The sequence below is a fragment of the Pieris napi genome, chromosome Z (assembly GCF_905475465.1).
Source record: "Pieris napi chromosome Z, ilPieNapi1.2, whole genome shotgun sequence".
NCBI lineage: Eukaryota > Metazoa > Arthropoda > Insecta > Lepidoptera > Pieridae > Pieris > Pieris napi.
In genome coordinates, this window is record NC_062259.1 from 963,316 (window position 1) to 982,804 (window position 19,489).

A 19,489-nucleotide genomic window follows, 5' to 3' on the forward strand; every position below is an offset into this window, starting at 1 on the left:
TAATATATAATAAATTAATTGTGAACATAAAAATACACCTTCCGTAATCATAATTGCAATGTAAATATTATCAATGTCGTCAATCTATGGAAATTTTATGAACGAGTTTTTTAATAAACAGACGTAAAGTGTTGACAAATATTATTTTAAATCCAGTAAATACTTTAAATTATAATTTATTTCTTTAAACAGACAATCATAAGTCGATAATTTTCAATTTTACTAGTAATTATTTGCTAAAAAAAACAGCGGATTATCTACCAGATAGACAAATTCCGCTGATATTGATTATTTAAATCAATACGATATATTATATATAGAATACGGGAATACAATTAGTTTTCTGTATTTGACCAGATACATAGCAATTTGTGAGAACGCGACACCGTCTGCACATCTCCAATCGTACAGTGGCATTATTCTAAATTTCTTAAGTCGTTGATGGCGTAACTATACCATCTGGGGCCCGTGGCAAATTCTTTTGATGGGGCCCTATCAGTAAAAATTGACACGTTGTTCTCAGTTTGATTTTAATAAACTGTCAGCGTACTCAATTACACGTTGTATATGTCCCACTAATGGCAACAGGCCTCCTCTCTTAGGCGAGAGGGAATGGTCTGTAGTCCCCACACTAGCCCAATACGTATTGGAGACTTCACATTCATCCATAGAACATAATATCTCTTGGGCAGGGGCCCACTTGGGTCGGGGGCACGTGGCATTTTGCCAGCCCTGCCACCCTATTGTTAGGCTACTGGGGATGCCTATGAGATGATCTTTGAATACTTTAAATGTTAAATCCTAATAATGAAAATAAATTATAATTACCCCTCCTACATGCAATGACCTACCAAGCAATCCAGCCTTTTCTAGCATGCTGTTAGGGCTCCACCCTCGTAACACCCCCAACATTCTGTAGGCATTGAAAATGTCATAAATAATCTAGAGCCCGTCTCAACTTCCTCTGACAAACACAAAAGCTGGAGCTGAGCAGAGCAGGCTATAAATAATGAATAGCTCAAATATAAGAGTGATTCCTCGAACTTTGATTTTGTATGGAGTAGAGACACTTGAGCCCTGGGGTTCAAGTGCACTATGTAAAGATTTAAGTTGGTACCTGGGACCCCAGAGCTGATGCTTTCAACGAATAAGTATCGTAATACAGCGAGGAAATGCCAGTATCATAACACTGCCAAGAGACTCTTAGGCCGTGGGGTTGTGTGCACAGCTAATTAAAGATTTAAGTTGGTGCTTCAACGAATAGGTATCCAATTGAGCTGGTGGTTTCAGCGAATAAGTATCCAATTTATCCTACATAATTATTACTATTGAGTAATTACTGTATTGTTGGAAATAAAGATACCCTGACCTTACTTTGAGGCCGTGCGAAAGACCAGTTCTCAATTTCCTTATAAGAAATTATGTTCTAATTGGCCCAGCACGGTTGTTCTGTCATGAAAATATCTATAATAGGGGATTTTTAATATATATAATAATTTGAGAACTAGCACTAAATGTAAAGTTAGTAGCATTTCATATACATTTCTTTTTTTGACGTTCATAAGTGTACATTGTGTTTCCTATATGATTAAATGATTTTTTAATTTACTTTACTGAACATCAGATAAACCTCGTTCGTTAGAACTTAATTATGTATTTGTTATAAGCCTACATTTCCTCCATCTTCCTTTTCCATATTGAGCAGCATGAAATGGATTAGCTGCCTTTATCAAATCACTCTCTATATCCCAATTTCAGGTATACGAGAAACCTGGTTGACGAGGGAAATGGGGCTTTCAACATCATGATCCTCTGCTGGGGTCCTGGTCACGCATCGGCCATCCACGACCATGCAGACTCGCATTGCTTCATGAAGCTATTGAGTGGGAGCTTAGAGGAAGTCAGGTATATTGAATTTTTAAGAACATCTTTATTCCAGCTAGTTTCCAAATCCCTATTTTTTTAAGCAGTGTTGTCCTTCTCTTCGTGGACTCCCAACCGTCATATTGTGTGTTGGAATTCCGGCTGATCACAAAGTATTTCTATTATTTAATACTCTTGGTGAAGGAACATCTTTAGGATTGCCGACATTAGACCCTGTGTCAGGTACAGAAGGCTGATCACCTACTTGCTTATTAAAGGATTACTTTGGGTACAAGGCAAGCCGGCTTCATCACGATGTATTCCATCACCGTTCAAGTGAATGTTAAATGCTCACATAGAAAGTCCATTGGTGCACAGATGATCCAACCTCGACCTCAGGGATCGCACGCTGAAGCCACTAGGCCAACACGATTTTATTTTCTCTTGAACTCGAACATTAAGGCAGCAATTCAATAGCCTGATACTCAAAAATAACATGGCTGTCTATTGGTAAAAGAATTAGCAAAATCTGTTTAGTAGATCCAGAAAGACTTTCCGAAAATATCTTACTACGGTATAGAAAACTGACCCTGAAACAACCTATAAAAAAACCCTTGATCTTCGTCTTGGATTTCTGTATCTGTTTCATGATCAGTTTCTTAATATACAAGTAGGTGATCAGCCTGCTGCGCCTGACACACCTAATGCCGGTTTCCTAAAGATCTTTTCCTTTTCTAAGTGAAGATTACTGGCCACATTTTGCTAATACATAAGGCTATTCCAGGTATGACTGGCCGGACAATGTCCAACCCGAGGTAATAAAGAAGATGAAGCGAAAAGCGAAAAGATGCTGTTTGGAGAGTGAAGATTTAGAAAATTCTGACGCAAAATGCACCAATGGAGATAAGGGAAACCGTCAGAATGGCAAAGAGAATGGGAACTGTCAGATTGCCGGAGATAATGTCAACTGTGAGGATGAATTCGATGAGTTCAGAGAAAACTATGACATAAAGAGTATGAAAGAAGTTGGAAGGACCCGATTGGAAATTAATGATGTCTGCTATATAAATGGTAAGTCTTCTGCTTTATTAGTCTAGTAAGGGGGCTGGTCGCGGTAAATCTGAAACTTTAATACTTTTAGATCTAATCCAATGACTAAATCTATTCCAATTTAACCCAAGAAGAGACTAAATTTCGCGTTTTCCGCTTAAAAGGCACCATTTGTAGCTACTCCTGTTTCCGAAAACACGTTTTCATTTAAATAGCAACATGACCATTTCCCATCCCAGTGGCTTGATCCCTTGGCGTTGCGTAGAGATGTGGGGTCACTCTGTATCTTCTACCGTATTTACCATAGAGAGTGTTCAGATGAGTTGTTCGGAGAAGAAGCCCGTTTAATTTCCATTTTCTACAAATGTCTAAAAGACAGTTTAGATTTATTATTTTTCTTGTTATCCTAATTCCTTCACCATTAATCGGAACCCCTTCACGGGTAAAGGCCTCCTCCAGCTTATTCCAAATATTTCTGTCCATGAATTTCTTTCACTGTTTGCTTCCTGCTAACGCTTCTATCTTCTCTTCTCATTCTCTTCTCCTTCTTCCCCTAGGTCCAAATAGTTGTTCTTAAAGTCCACCTTTTATCTGTGCATCTTCCTATATGCCCCTGCCACTCTTATTAACATAAGAGGAATATAAATACCAGCTTCGCGGCTACAGATGCCATTGCGGCAGTGTTCACCTAATGGCATGTCTCATATTTCCTAGGTTCGAACCCCGGCTTTAACCAAGTGCTGATTTAACGCTCGCTCGAGTCGGCAGGCACAGAAGGCTATTTACTTGCCTAAGTAAAATTGCGAAACAGATTCAGAAAGAACTGGAAGTCTCTTTCAAATGCAGTCCAAACTTAATGATAAATTCCTTCATTTACAGATGCCCTAGGCTTGCACAGAATGGAGAATCCATCACATGTAGACGGTGCCGTGTCTCTACACTTGTATTGCCCACCGTTCAACAGTTGCAGGGTATTTGACGCACGTACAGGCAAACCTACTGAGGTCAAAGTCACTTTTTGGTCTATGTACGGAAAGAAGATTAAGAGAGTGAGTATGGAAAAAATTAATAAGTTAAAGGCAGATTTTAACTTAATGTCAGATTTAAAGATGATGTCAGATTCAAAGTTAATGACCAATTCAAAGTCAATGTCAGATGTAAAGGTAATGTCAGATTCAAAGTAAAATTTTAATTTTATTTCAGGTCTTGGAAGCGAGCGATATGGTTGACGCTCAACAATGATGAAAAAAACGAATGAATTTTGATTATGATATTACTATTTAAGGATTGAGATTATATAAAATACTCCTCATGGCTCATAATTCAAATCGAATTCATAATTATAAAATATACATATATAACTATTATATATATTAACTATGAAAATATATATAAATATATTTTCATAGTTTGAATGTATTATTTTAACGCGAACATAAAATAAATTAATTAATAAAAATCTATGAAATTTTTCTATTGACTTAGTTGGGAAAAATTTTGGGATGAATTTCGGATATAATTCGAATCGTCAACGACCAATCCCTTTCCGAGCGGCTTGATCCCTTCCGTCGCTCCATAACTAAGGGTTTTCTTAAGGCAGCTCAAGGCTTTCTTCGGTACCAGAGTCGTTAATTAATAAGTTAATTAATTATTTAAGACTGTATAATCTGCACAATTTATGTTATATAAATGTATTACTTATTCCAATAAAGTATTGTATACGAAACCCGTTTTTTATTGAATACTGGCCCCACCCTGGCTAATTGCTAAACTGTGAAAAATGTTGGAAAATAATTTCACATCAAGAACACTCTGAAAGATTAATAAATAGAAAATTTAAACAAATTTAAAAATTGTCCCTGTGGAACCTTTAATGCTGTCATTTCCTCGCTGTATTGCGATACTTATTCGTTGAAAGCAGCAGCCTTGCGATTCTGTAACTCACTTTTCGAACTGTCACACAGGCTTTCACAGCGGCGGTCGCGATCAAATCAGTCTTAAAGCAGTCATTTTATGATTTGGCATTCTGATAAACAATAAACTACAAGCTCCCTCCTTATTAGAATGCCAAATCGTAGCGAAAACCGCTGTGAGAGTTCGAAATGTGAGTTACAGAATCGCAAGGCCGCTCTCGGGCCAACGGTGCTATCTACCAAAAAAGAATGCAATTAAACAACAATGGAGAAAGGAAGGTTTTAATGGTGACCCAATGGCTTTACATTCGTGGTATTCCCTGCTCTCTTTCTGGGGTGTGGGGATTGAAGTCCCTGTGTCGTGGGCTGGTCTCTTCCATTAGACATATTTGACTTAAGAAATTCTACATAAAACTTACAATTATAGAATGAAACTACTGTTGCACAAGAAGAATACTGCATAGGACAGGCTGAGAAGATGTTGTGATGAAGTGGATAAATACGACGGGCTTTGGTATGGGATGCTACTTGGATACGTTGGCCCCGTCTCATCTCCCTCGGACAAGAACAAAAGCTGGCGCGGTGCAACAGGCGCGAATGTAAGAGTCTCCAACTGCGATATTGTTCCATTTTGAGTAGTCTTGGAGTTCAATGGCTCATTAAAGATGGGACGCTTGTTAGGTAAACCCAGAGCTGGTGCTTACAACGAATAGGTATCGCAATACATCGAGAAAATGCCAGCATTATAACACTTCCACTGCCATTTTTAAATTTGTTTTAATTTTATTTTTATGTAGGTTAAGAATATTGTATATACTGTATTTGTGTGTAGGAAATTTAATAATAATAAAAGACTTTTAATTATACAATTTTATTTCGGCACTGCATTCCCAATAAGTCGATAAAATGTCACTTTAGATAATTCAGAGTACATCGTAATCGTTATTGGAAGATCACGACAGACGCCTGCCATGTCTACTTGCGAGCCGTGCAGCCATTCTCCGAAATGAGCGCGCATTGCTGTAACAAAGAAATGGTTATTTGTAAAGTCGGTTTACCGTAACATTGTCATAACAAGACATTGATGCAATGATTGCATACTTTTATGAATAAAATTTAATAGTTTTTATTGAATTATCACTATTTTGTATGGATACAAAGGAGTGAATCCTCGGACGCATATGCTAATCGAGTGGAAGATAGATAGATGCGGCGTAAGCGTACTATGAGCGCAACGGGACAATGAGCGTAACTGGACAATAAAATGATATATTTTTTTTAGTCAAGTTTCTTAATTATTAATTTACTGTAAAACCAAGTAGATGGCAGTGCCTCGGGCGCGTACAAATTTCCTCATAGAAGCACCATTACGAGTATCTTGCGCACCCTAAATATTATTTCCTGTGAGACGGATGTATTTAGTTGCACACTGGCTGAATTCACAAGAATTTCATTATTTATAATTAGTTATAAAAAGGGTTTTTTTTTTTAAAGACAATTCACACCAATTGACCTAGTCCCTTGCTAAGCTGGCGAAGCTTGTGTTATGAGTACTACTACAACGGATATACATACATATTATAGATAGATAGACATATAAATACATATTTAAACACCCAAGACCTAAGCACAACACCAAATGCTTATGTTCGTCTCAGCCGGGGATCGAACCCGGGACCCATGGATTCGCAGTCAGGGGTACTAACCACTAGACCAATGAGTCGTCAAAGGTTTGGTTTAGGTTTTAAGTTTTTACTTGTTATGTTTATATTATGTTTTAAGTTTAGTTTTCTATTGTATTAAGTTACTCTAAAAATAGGAAATAAGGAAAATAAATAATATAATATCGGTTTTTTTACTATTGTGGGGGCCCGTTTTTTGTGGAGGCCCCGGAGCCTCCTATAAATCCAGCCCTGACCCACGCGCTGAGGGTTGGTGACAGGGGGAGTGGAGGAACACAACAACACTAACATGACCTTTAAAAAATGAAGAGCGCCATGAAGAAGAGTAAAAATTGAAATACTTCACCTTAGTTTCTGGGTCGAATTCAAGTCCTTCTTCACATAATACCTCTGTGGCTTCACCAGCCATACAGCTGTAGTACGCATCGCATCTTGTATGATGTGGTATGTTACCAACTTGAGCTGGTGAGCAAATTGGCATCTTCTTTGATTGTTTCACTGGAATTAAAGGACAGTTAAGTCTAGATCCTATAGGTACGTCAAACCAATATTTTGTGGAGTAGAGACTCTTGGTCCGTGGAATAGGAAATTTAAATTGGCGCCTGGTAGGTAACCCCAGAACTGGTGCTTTTTCGAATAAGTATCGCAATTCAGCGAGCAAATGCCAGCATTAAAGGTACACAGGGAAACTTTTTTAATTTGTTTTAATTTTATATTTTAAAATTTTTATTATTATGTATGTTAAGAATATTGTAAATACTTGTAAATTTGTGTGTTGGAAAAAAATAAAAAAAATCAGTGTCGTTACAACGATTATTATAGGTGGCCTCAGATTTCTGTATCTGTTTAATATTAATTTTTCAATCAAAAAGGCACAATTCCTGGACACATGAAATTAAGCAAGGGGTCCCTGAGGAACCCTTGCATCACGCCTTTAACACTCCCTCGTACTGTGAAGGAAAATATCGTGAGGGAACCGGCAGGCACAGGATGTTGATCACCTATTAGGTTGACAATCGTAAAAACGGATACAGAAATCTTAGGCCCAGCCCTGCGAATCTGTAACTCACTTAATCATAAAATGACTGCTTCACGACTGATATGAGAGCGACCGCCGATGCGAAAACCGCTGTGTGAGTTCGTGAAGTGAGTTACAGAATCGCAGGGCTGACCTAAAAAGGTTGTCTTATACTTGTATTAATTTCTTAATAAACTTAGTATTTGTTTTGTATTTATTTCTTTCATAATAAGTTCAGCTATCACGACATTTATTGTAAGTGTACAATACCTTTCGCAAAGCATCCATCATCAGATATCGCCACGCATTGCTGTAAACAAATTTCTTTAATTAATAATTAAAAAAGCATCCTGAGAACATCCTTATAGCCAAATTCCGTCTGTCATATGCCCATTCCCATGGACATTCACATCGTGAGATGGCTCCCAAGTGCGTCGCCAGCCTTTTTTATATATAATACGGGGCAAACGGGAGAAGGCTGATCTGATGTTAAGTGATACCGCCGCCCATGGACACTCACATTGCCATAAGGCTCGCAAGTGTGTTGCCGGCCTTTTAAGAATTGGCACGCTCTTTTTTTGAAGGACCCAAAGCTAAATTGGTTCAGAAATATGATGTCGAAGGATTCACTGCAAATCTGTGATGTCGTCGAAGATGACCGAAGACCAGCGCTACAACCTTCTAGATCTTGGCCTATTCTTCATCTGTGATCAATTTCAATAAGCAGGTGATTAGATGACAGATATCAGAAACCTAGGAAGATGAAAGGGATAGCGGGGATAGGATTGGAAGATAGTAGTGGAGATGAGAGACAAATGGAAGAATTTGGAAGAGGCTTTTTTCACTCCATTAATGACATGTACTGAATGTAATCCTGATTATTAACGTCGGAACGGAACGTCGTGAAAAGAGAGTCATACCAACTAGAAGTTAACATGCTAGCAATTCTTCTTAATTAAATTACCCTTAGGGGAACCAAGCTAACAGTAAGGAAAATGCATATTTGGGAACATACCCCATTTGCTGCAGAGAATTCGAATCCTCTGCTGCAGTGTAGTCTCAAGGGTTCACCCATGGCACAAAGGTAGAACGTGTCACACAGTTCCGGGTGTGGCACGTGACCTGATTCACCTGGCATGCAGATGTTTTCTGGATCTAGAAATCAATAAATCTAACGTTAAATGTTTATTTAAATGATAATCTTAAGAACTCCATTAACGGTTTCTTATCATCATTCTACTGCAGAAGGAATTTAAAATGTCACCATCATATGACGTTATAAGTTAAAACGCGCTATCGAAGTATTTCCCGCTGAGTATATTTCATCAGCCATTAGACTCCTCCATTGAGACGAGTCGAACCCTATGCCTCTTCTGCACAAAAAGGACTATATTCCCGCCCCAGAAACAGAAACTATCACACCGCCAGCAGGAACTCTGCCCGAACTGGCCGATGTCCGCCCCAGAAGGGGAGCGCATAAACAATGTGCGTGTAATGTACACAAGCAAAAGCCATTGAAATTCTCTCTTTGGACACCCCTACATAGGAGACACCAGGTGTAACCCATTAGCAGGTCTACCTGATTATGTCCATGTTGCTCTAGCTATGCTTGCCAAATCAGTCCTTGTTGGTAAATGCTATTCAAGCCAACAGCGATTGGAGTCTTCGGACCAGTCAGTTCTTAGACTGTTCGAGGACCTTTCCTTTAGGTTGTAAGAACACTTTATTTCCTTTGTATCACGCTACAATCACTGTGGTGACGTAAGTAAGTAAATACGTAAATAGGTAAATTCGTAAGTTGCTAAGTGATATAATGATAACCTTTATTTATAAATTTACTTCAATTTAAATCTCACCATTTTGCCGCGCGAAACATCCACTCGACGATATCCTTACACATTCCTAGAAAAAACATATTAATTAAAAGATTATCTAATCAACATTAAGTGAAATAATGTTTATTTTGTATGATGATTTGCCATTTTAAGAGAGTACCGAGAGTTTTTTACGCCGGCTTTTTCGCTCGGCCTACGCTCTCTGTCTTCATTGCCGATGAGTAGGGATGTCTACCGATTGAAATTTAATGACGTGGAATATGTGATACCTGTATCTTATATTCTATAATAAACATATTTTTTTTTAATAATATAGTAAAGAAGTAAAAAAAACATATCGATTAAGAATAATTGTCAATGGTACTTACGTTGGTTGTGGGATCAAATTCAAATCCGTTGGGACATCGCATCAAAAACTCCGAACCACTAAAGCAAGTATAGTAATAATCGCATTTGGTTCTGTGTGGAAGATTTCCTGAGAAAGCCGGTGGACATATTGGTTTGATTTTGTTGTTTTCGGTTGTAGTTGATGTCATTCTTGTTGTTAAGTTGTATCGTCTTGCAAAACAACCAGTGTTCGAAACTCGGACGCAATTCTAAAAATACATGCTTATAAAATAATTAATTGATAAACATGTCCATTTCGCTGTAGGCTTGCTTTAAATAGACAACAAGCACATGCTCTGTAATAATTGTTTTTTTATTATAGGACGTTGAACGAATAGATTAATTTCAATCGTTTACCGCGAGTTATGTAACCTAACTTAAGTTAAGTTACATATTATTATATAAAATACAATAAATAAAAATTGTTTATTTCGGAAAACAAGGTTCCATAACTATGTAAGTATTGTTATTTAATTGTTTAATAATTAGAAGCATAAATAAAATGTTAGCAATCATCGCACACTTGAAGCCAAAATAAGCCCTTTTATGCCACACACATATTGTAATTAAAGATTGTCGTTTCCGAAAATATCCAATAACATAAGTGATACTTATATTTAAAAATCTTCTATAAGTTAAACAGTTAGAATTTTGTGGGTGTCGCAACCTGACTACCCCTAATTTTATGTTAGTTATAAGTTTAAAAATTGGACTACCTCAACAACTGGATCGAATTCGAATCCATGAGAACAATTCATCAAAAACTCCATTCCAGCAAAGCAAGTGTAATACGAATCACACAAAGTTGGATGTTCGATATTCCCAGAAAACATTGGTGGACAATTGTAATCCTCTTCATCGTTCTTGTTAGTTGATAACTCGGGTAATCTATTGTTGTCTGTTGTTGTTGCTAAGCTTTGTTGTGCGAAACAACCGGTGTCTGATATTCGAACACAGTCCTATAAACAATAGAATTTGTTCTAAAAGTCGATAGAATATAGCTATATAGCTGACCTATTGTAGGAAAGGCAATAAGACTTTGTGTTGTATGTATATAATATAGAAATCCAGCTTGTTTATGTTCGAAGGTAATTTAGTAGGTACTTACTTTTGTATTCGGATCAAACTCAAATCCGTTAGGACACTGCATCAAAAACTCCGAACCACTAAAGCAAGTATAGAAAGCATCGCACTTCGTTTTGTGGGGTACATTTCCTGAGAAGTTCGGTGGACATATTGATTTGACTTTGTTGTTTTCGGTTGTTGTTGTAGTTGGTGTCGTTGTCGTCGTCGTTGTTGTTGTTGTCAAGTTGTATCGTGTTGCGAAACAACCAGTGTTCGAGATTCGGACGCAGTTCTGTAATTGTAATTAGGTTTGTTATTTATTTTTCAAATATTGTATATAAATCAAATTGTATTAAAGAAAGCACTTATTAAAACAATCATTTATTTTATATAAATTTAAAATACATAATAGTCTGCTTAGAGACGAGTACATTATGTAAACATAATTTTCAAATTGTGTAATTAAGTTTGTAACGACTACACATTTCAATACTATTTTTTTATATGGCATTTCTAAGAGGCTTATATAACAATATCTAACATAACCCACAATATTCGTGCGCCTTATAAACATATGATTAGGAGATCCTCAAATAATGACTTAAACTATTATTATAGGGTAAAAAGAAGTCTTAATAGCTTAAAAATAGTAATCGTACCTGAACAGCTGGATCAAACTCGAATCCATGAGAACAATTCATCAAAAACTCCATTCCAGCGAAGCAAGTATAATACGAATCACACAAAGTTGGATGTTCGATGTTCCCAGAAAACATTGGTGGACAAATATACTTCTCTTCGTCGTTCTTGTAAGTTGATAACTCGGGTAGTCTATTGTTGTCAGTTGTTGTTGCTAAGCCTTGTTGTGCAAAACAACCGGTCTCCGATATTCGAACACAATCCTGCAAACAATTCAATCAGGGTTTGTACTATTTAATGAAATAAGAATGAAAGTATGTAATATGTTTTTGGCATACTACAATCGGTTGCGCCACGTAAAGTGTATACTACAAAATATATTTGGTTTAACACATGGCCTTAAAATTCTCCTCCCTTTCTTTTCACATACTAGTATTCACGCAGAAAGGTGATGCAATGATACAAAGAATCAAGAAACAAGTCAGGAGAGGCGTCGTGGTGTAACGTGCCACATAATAACACACGAGGAGTTGGCGTGCAACAGTCACTTTAGATACTCTAGATCGCATAAGCGCAGTGAAACAATCTCGGCGCCATCGTCGTAATATCGAGATCTAGGATCCATATGGCATCTCGCTATAAACCCCATGCCCAAAGAGGATGTGTGGAGGAAATAATTCAGTTTTCGTTTATATTTTTTTTATTTTAGTATATTAATTATTATTGTAATTATATTAATATTAGTGTTTTGTTTTATAATATGTATGCTTGCTGTAAGATTAATAATAAATAAAATAAATGACGTAGTACAACTAAAAAATACTAATCATACCTTAACAACTGGGTCAAACTCGAACCCATGAGTGCAATTCATCAAAAACTCCATTCCAGCAAAGCAAGTGTAATACGAATCACACAAAGTTGGATGTTTGATATTTCCAGAAAACATTGGAGGGCATATATAGTTCTCTTCATCGTTCTTGTAAGTTGATAACTCGGGTAATCTATTGTTGTCTGTTGTTGTTGCTAAGCCTTGTTGTGCGAAACAACCGGTCTCCGATATTCGCACACAGTCCTATAAACAATTGGATAAGGGTTTAAACTGTATAACTGAATAGGAATGAGAGAATGTCAATATTAAATAAAAAGCATTGCCACAAATTGTGTCAGGTTGTGGCGAAAAATAATGCTACTCCTCTTTTCCACCGCGTCGGTGAGTACTTACGAGTATGTGTGACGACACGGGCGCGGTGGGGGGAGCCCGCAGCCAGTCGCAACGCCAGCAGCGAACAGTATACATTTATCTATCAAACGCGTAAGCTGTGCGCATGACTACGATTCATTAATTTCAATATAAGTGTTTAAGACTTTAAGAAGTTTGTTTTTCTTTCAGTAAGGAGGCAGTAAGCCTAGCCCAGAATCTTTTTTTAGTCTTTAGTTTACAGGAGGTAAACGGGCAGGAGACTCATCTGATGTTAAGTGATACCGCAGCTCATGAGCACTCTCAGTGCCAGAAGGCTCACAAATGCGTTGCCGGCCTTTAAAGAATTGAGACGCTCTTTTCTTTTATTATTTGGTGCTCGCCTCACACGCACCTATAAGATAATTTATCATCATTTCACGATGTTTTAATTTGTGTATGTTTATATGTAATTGTGTAGGTACTTACTTTTGTAGTCGGATCAAATTCAAAACCGTTGGGACACTGCATCAAAAACTCCGAACCACTAAAGCAAGTATAGTAAGAATCGCATTTCGTTTCGTGGGGAACATTTCCTGAGTAGTTCGGTGGACAAATTGGTTTGTCTTTGTTGTTTTCGGTTGTTGTTGGAGTTGGTGTCGTCGTTGTTGTTGTTGTTGTTAAGTTGTATCGTGTTGCGAAACAACCCGTGCTAGAGATGCGGACGCAATTCTGAAATTGTATATATGTATTTACAAATGACAGTCAATTCTAATAGGTTGAATATTGTCTACCTATATATCAAATATTATTAAAAATACTCATTAAATAAATAAAAAATAGTCTAGTTGGAGACAACTACACATTATGTAAATATCATTTTTAGATTGTGCCATTCGTCTTTGCAACGAATAAATATTCCACTAGCAGACCGGCCAAGCGTTGCTGTGACTAAGCTTTTTGTTATATTACATAGTAGAAAACTATTCAATGGTAATGCTATTAAATAGTAGCTTAGGTGAAACGTTGGTACTTTCATCACAGCGCCATCTGGTAAAATTGTAACTATCAAATAATAAACAAATATTTTGCAATAAAATAATATTACGTGTGGACATTGAGATGTAAGCTATCCTATCTTTTAAGATAGATTAAACTGCACACGGAGTGCAAATTTGATTGAAATCGAATCAGTAGTTTAGGAGTCCAGAGCGGACTAATTTTTTATATGACATTTCTAACATGCTTAAGTAACGACTTAAACTATGTTTGTCACGTAAAAGAAGCAACTAAAAATAATAATCAAACCTTAACAACTGGGTCAAACTCGAACCCATGTGAGCAATTCATCAAAAACTCCATTCCAGAAAAGCAAGTGTAATACGAATCACACAAAGTTGGATGTTCGATATTCCCAGAAAACATTGGTGGACAAATGTAATCCTCTTCATCGTTCTTGTAAGTTGATAACTCAGGTAATCTGTTATTATCTGTTGTTGTTGTTAGACCTTGCTGTGCGTAACAACCGCTCTCTGATATTGGAACACAGTCCTGTTAAATTATAAAATGAATAAACAACTGAACGAAAAGCTAAACTACATATCGGTTTCGTAAGAGTGGTTAGTGGCTAGTGGCTAGTGGGTTTGATGTCAGATAGAAGCACAATTTAATAAAATTAGTAATTTCATGCTTCCGTTGGAGTTGTAAGGACCCCATCAAACTGTCAAACATTTGGAAACGACACTGAAAGATTGTTGGCTATGTGGTCTCTGACATTAGTTCCAATAGCTGTAAGATTACTAATAAATAAATAATACTCTCATAGAGCAAGTTTTAGAAGTCTCATGTTAAATTGTCTTTCTCTTTAACTCTTAAGAACAGAGAAGAACAGATTTCTTTAAATCGGAATTTGAAAGTCCAAACGCTACTTGATACCAAAAGACTGTATGGAGTGTATCCGCTAATGTACCTTAGCCTGTCTGTTCCGGGGATTGGGGGTTATGACTAGCTACGCTTTAGAAGAGAGCTTGCTTTGTCAGTGTACTTATTTAGGATACGTACGGGTCGGGTTCATAATCTGGATATAATAGAGGTCTACGCGTACCAGGCAAGAACCTGAGGCGGAAGTCTTAATATTAAATAGAAATCCTACTTGTTTGTACACTGGCTGAGTTCACAAGAGTTGCTTGCTATATTAGTTAATGTTTTTTAATTATAGTATTATAGGTGTAGGTATAATTGTGTAGCTGTATCGCGTTAGAGGTAACTGTTAATTAAGAACAATTATGTGGAAATGAAATAAATTTACCATAATTACGGCATCGTACTCGAATCCTTTCGCGCAGTTCTTCAGTATCGCTTCACCCTCTTCACAACGATAATATGCACTGCAAAGTGTTGAGTGTGGCAAAGTGCCTGAAAAACCTGGTGGACAAATGTTGTCTCTGTATGTTGTTGATTCAATGTCTTCCGTGGTTGTGTCAGCAACCTGGTTTTCTGTTGTTGTTGTTGTGGCATTTTTTCTTGCAAAACATCCATTTTCGGAAATACGTGTGCAGCTCTGAAATGAATATAGTATCTAAATCGATTTTAAATTAAAGGAATTAATTGTACCGTAAATATTAAATATTTTTATTAGTTTGCAAAAAAAAAATTTCTTAAGAAAATTAAGTACTGTTGTTAAAATAAAGGATATTCATATGTAAGATTTATTAAAAATAGATAGTACCTCTATTTTTTTTTTGGGCAATAATATGTGAGAGTAGAGGGAAGAGTATTACCATTACCTTAGTAAGAACCTTGTGATAGAACATTAAAAGCTAACGAAACTACCCAGAACATTGAGTGTTGAGCGGGGAATACAGAATAAAATTAATTAATAATTATATTAATTTCATTTCTAAATTTCCTTACCCGAATACTGTGATCGTACTCAAAGCCTTCTAAACATCTCAATAAGACCTCCATTCCTCCAATGCAATTGTAATAGTAGTCACACAAAACGGGATGTGGTACATTGCCGAAAACGCCTGGAGGACAAATTGGTGCAGGTGATGGGGAACTTGGCGTCGTTGTAGCTTCAGGTGTAGTTGCTTCTGGTGTTGTTGCGTCCGATGTAGTTGGCTCTAATGTTGTGTCTTCAGCCGTAGTAGCTTCTGGGGTTGTAGCTTCAGGCGTAGTTGGCCCTAATGTTGTGTCATCAGCCGTGGTAGGTTCTGGGGTTGTAGCTTCAGGCGTAGTTGGTTCTAATGTTGTGTCATCAGCCGTGGTAGGTTCTGGGGTTGTAGCTTCAGGTGTAGTTGACTCTAATGTTGTATCTTCAACCGTGGTAGCCTCTGGGGTTGTAGCTTCAGGCGTAGTTGGCTCTAATGTTGTGTCATCAGCCGTGGTAGGTTCTGGGGTTGTAGCTTCAGGCGTAGTTGGTTCTAATGTTGTGTCATCAGCCGTGGTAGGTTCTGGGGTTGTAGCTTCAGGTGTAGTTGGCTCTAATGTTGTGTCATCAGCCGTGGTAGCCTCTGGTGTTGTTTCTGCAGGCGTAGTTGGCTCTAATGTTGTGTCATCAGCCGTGGTAGCCTCTGGTGTTGTTGCTGCAGGCGTAGTTGACTCTAATGTAGTGTCTTCAGCCGTGGTAGCTTCTGGGGTTGTAGCTTCAGGTGTAGTTGGCTCTAATGTAGTATCTTCAGCCGTGGTAGCCTCTGGTGTTGTTGCTGCAGGCGTAGTTGGCTCTAATGTTGTGTCTTCAGCCGTGGTAGCCTCTGGTGTTGTTGCTACAGGTGTAGTTGACTCTAATGTTGTGTCTTCAGCCGTGGTAGCTTCTGTAGTTGTAGCTTCAGGCGTAGTTGGCTCTAATGTTGTGTCTTCAGCCGTGGTAGCTTCTGGGGTTGTAGCTTCAGGTGTAGTTGGCTCTAATGTTGTGTCTTCAGCCGTGGTAGCCTCTGGTGTTGTTGCTGCAGGCGTATTTGGCTCTAATGTTGTGTCTTCAGCCGTGGTAACTTCTGGGGTTGTAGCTTCAGGTGTAGTTGGCTCTAATGTTGTGTCTTCAGCCGTGGTAGCTTCAGGTGTAGTTGGCTCTAATGTTGTGTCTTCAGCCGTGGTAGCTTCAGGTGTAGTTGGCTCTAATGTTGTGTCTTCAGCCGTGGTAGCTTCTGGGGTTGTAGCTTCAGGTGTAGTTGGCTCTAATGTTGTGTCTTCAGCCGTGGTAGCTTCAGGTGTAGTTGGCTCTAATGTTGTGTCTTCAGCCGTGGTAGCTTCAGGTGTAGTTGGCTCTAATGTTGTGTCTTCAGCCGTGGTAGCTTCTGGGGTTGTAGCTTCAGGCGTAGTTGGCTCTAATGTTGTGTCTTCAACCGTGGTAGCTTCTGGGGTTGTATCTTCAGGCGTAGTTGGCTCTAATGTTGTGTCTTCAACCGTGGTAGCCTCTGGTGTTGTTTCTGCAGGTGTAGTTGGCTCTAATGTTGTGTCTTCAACCGTGGTAGCTACTGGGGTTGTAGTTTCAGGTGTAGTTGGCTCTAATGTTGTGTCTTCAGCCGTGGTAGCTTCAGGTGTAGTTGGCTCTAATGTTGTGTCTTCAGCCGTGGTAGCTTCAGGTGTAGTTGGCTCTAATGTTGTGTCTTCCACCGTGGTAGCTACTGGGGTTGTAGTTTCAGGTGTAGTTGGCTCTAATGTTGTGTCTTCAACCGTGGTAGCTTCTGGGGTTGTATCTTCAGGCGTAGTTGGCTCTAATGTTGTGTCTTCAACCGTGGTAGCTTCTGGTGTTGTTGCTGCAGGCGTAGTTGGCTCTAATGTTGTGTCTTCAGCTGTGGTAACTTCAGGTGTAGTTGGCTCTAATGTTGTGTCTTCAGCCGTGGTAGCTTCTGTAGTTGTAGCTTCAGGCGTAGTTGGCTCTAATGTTGTGTCTTCAACCGTGGTAGCTTCTGGGGTTGTATCTTCAGGCGTAGTTGGCTCTAATGTTGTGTCTTCAACCGTGGTAGCTTCTGGTGTTGTTGCTGCAGGCGTAGTTGGCTCTAATGTTGTGTCTTCAGGTGTGGTAACTTCAGGTGTAGTTGGCTCTAATGTTGTGTCTTCAGCCGTGGTAGCTTCTGTAGTTGTAGCTTCAGGTGTAGTTGGCTCTAATGTAGTGTCTTCAGCCGTGGTAGCCTCTGGTGTTGTTGCTGCAGGCGTAGTTGGCTCTAATGTAGTGTCTTCAGCCGTGGTAGCCTCAGGTATTGTTGCTGCAGGCGTAGTTGGCTCTAATGTTGTGTCTTCAGCCGTGGTAGCTTCTGTAGTTGTAGCTTCAGGCGTAGTTGGCTCTAATGTTGTGTCTTCAGCCGTGGTAGCTTCTGGGGTTGTAGCTTCAGGTGTAGTTGGCTCTAATGTTGTGTCTTCAGCCGTGGTAGCCTCTGGTGTTGTTGCTGCAGGCGTATTTGGCTCTAATGTTGTGTCTTCAGCCGTGGTAACTTCTGGGGTTGTAGCTTCAGGTGTAGTTGGCTCTAATGTTGTGTCTTCAGCCGTGGTAGCTTCAGGTGTAGTTGGCTCTAATGTTGTGTCTTCAGCCGTGGTAGCTTCTGTAGTTGTAGCTTCAGGCGTAGTTGGCTCTAATGTTGTGTCTTCAGCCGTGGTAGCTTCTGGGGTTGTAGCTTCAGGTGTAGTTGGCTCTAATGTTGTGTCTTCAGCCGTGGTAGCCTCTGGTGTTGTTGCTGCAGGCGTATTTGGCTCTAATGTTGTGTCTTCAGCCGTGGTAACTTCTGGGGTTGTAGCTTCAGGTGTAGTTGGCTCTAATGTTGTGTCTTCAGCCGTGGTAGCTTCAGGTGTAGTTGGCTCTAATGTTGTGTCTTCAGCCGTGGTAGCTTCAGGTGTAGTTGGCTCTAATGTTGTGTCTTCAGCCGTGGTAGCTTCTGGGGTTGTAGCTTCAGGTGTAGTTGGCTCTAATGTTGTGTCTTCAACCGTGGTAGCTACTGGGGTTGTAGTTTCAGGTGTAATTGGCTCTAATGTTGTGTCTTCAGCCGTGGTAGCTTCAGGTGTAGTTGGCTCTAATGTTGTGTCTTCAGCCGTGGTAGCTTCAGGTGTAGTTGGCTCTAATGTTGTGTCTTCAGCCGTGGTAGCTTCTGGGGTTGTAGCTTCAGGCGTAGTTGGCTCTAATGTTGTGTCTTCAACCGTGGTAGCTTCTGGGGTTGTATCTTCAGGCGTAGTTGGCTCTAATGTTGTGTCTTCAACCGTGGTAGCCTCTGGTGTTGTTTCTGCAGGTGTAGTTGGCTCTAATGTTGTGTCTTCAACCGTGGTAGCTACTGGGGTTGTAGTTTCAGGTGTAGTTGGCTCTAATGTTGTGTCTTCAGCCGTGGTAGCTTCAGGTGTAGTTGGCTCTAATGTTGTGTCTTCAGCCGTGGTAGCTTCAGGTGTAGTTGGCTCTAATGTTGTGTCTTCCACCGTGGTAGCTACTGGGGTTGTAGTTTCAGGTGTAGTTGGCTCTAATGTTGTGTCTTCAGCCGTGGTAGCTTCAGGTGTAGTTGGCTCTAATGTTGTGTCTTCCACCGTGGTAGCTTCTGGGGTTGTAGCTTCAGGTGTAGTTGGCTCTAATGTTGTGTCTTCCACCGTGGTAGCTTCTGGGGTTGTAGCTTCAGGTGTAGTTGGCTCTAATGTTGTGTCTTCAGCCGTGGTAGCTTCAGGTGTAGTTGGCTCTAATGTTGTGTCTTCAGCCGTGGTAGCTTCTGGGGTTGTAGCTTCAGGTGTAGTTGGCTCTAATGTTGTGTCTTCAGCCGTGGTAGCTTCAGGTGTAGTTGGCTCTAATGTTGTGTCTTCAGCCGTGGTAGCTTCAGGTGTAGTTGGCTCTAATGTTGTGTCTTCAGCCGTGGTAGCTTCAGGTGTAGTTGGCTCTAATGTTGTGT

The 19,489-nt window shown here is 39.2% G+C and overlaps 2 protein-coding genes across 25 annotated transcripts in view; one reads left to right on the top strand and one right to left on the bottom strand.

Annotated features, from left to right (window-relative positions):
• The window catches only part of LOC125062149 (cysteine dioxygenase 1), a 33,231-nt gene extending 29,075 nt beyond the window's left edge, over nt 1–4,156 (top strand). For both annotated transcript variants that reach the window (XM_047667777.1, XM_047667778.1), the window contains exons 4-7: nt 1,759–1,905; nt 2,648–2,934; nt 3,793–3,962; nt 4,117–4,156. In XM_047667777.1, coding sequence (XP_047523733.1) covers nt 1,759–1,905; nt 2,648–2,934; nt 3,793–3,962; nt 4,117–4,155 — 643 coding nt within the window. In that variant the 3' untranslated portion in view covers nt 4,156. The remainder of the gene's footprint in view (nt 1–1,758; nt 1,906–2,647; nt 2,935–3,792; nt 3,963–4,116) is intronic.
• A 1,531-nt stretch (nt 4,157–5,687) lies between these two features.
• Nucleotides 5,688–19,489, bottom strand: part of LOC125062144 (mucin-2-like) — a 49,062-nt gene continuing 35,260 nt past the window's right edge. For 3 of the 23 annotated variants that reach the window (XM_047667747.1, XM_047667734.1, XM_047667735.1), the window contains exons 12-25: nt 15,546–19,347; nt 14,941–15,192; nt 13,941–14,183; nt 13,122–13,364; nt 12,285–12,527; nt 11,473–11,715; nt 10,857–11,105; nt 10,465–10,707; nt 9,730–9,957; nt 9,383–9,428; nt 8,542–8,681; nt 7,797–7,836; nt 6,855–7,006; nt 5,688–5,846 (exon numbers count right to left, since the gene is read on the bottom strand). In XM_047667747.1, coding sequence (XP_047523703.1) covers nt 5,802–5,846; nt 6,855–7,006; nt 7,797–7,836; nt 8,542–8,681; nt 9,383–9,428; nt 9,730–9,957; nt 10,465–10,707; nt 10,857–11,105; nt 11,473–11,715; nt 12,285–12,527; nt 13,122–13,364; nt 13,941–14,183; nt 14,941–15,192; nt 15,546–19,347 — 6,169 coding nt within the window. In that variant the 3' untranslated portion in view covers nt 5,688–5,801. The remainder of the gene's footprint in view (nt 5,847–6,854; nt 7,007–7,796; nt 7,837–8,541; nt 8,682–9,382; nt 9,429–9,729; nt 9,958–10,464; nt 10,708–10,856; nt 11,106–11,472; nt 11,716–12,284; nt 12,528–13,121; nt 13,365–13,940; nt 14,184–14,940; nt 15,193–15,545; nt 19,348–19,489) is intronic. The other 20 variants (XM_047667750.1, XM_047667736.1, XM_047667756.1 and 17 more) reach the window with 20 other exon arrangements.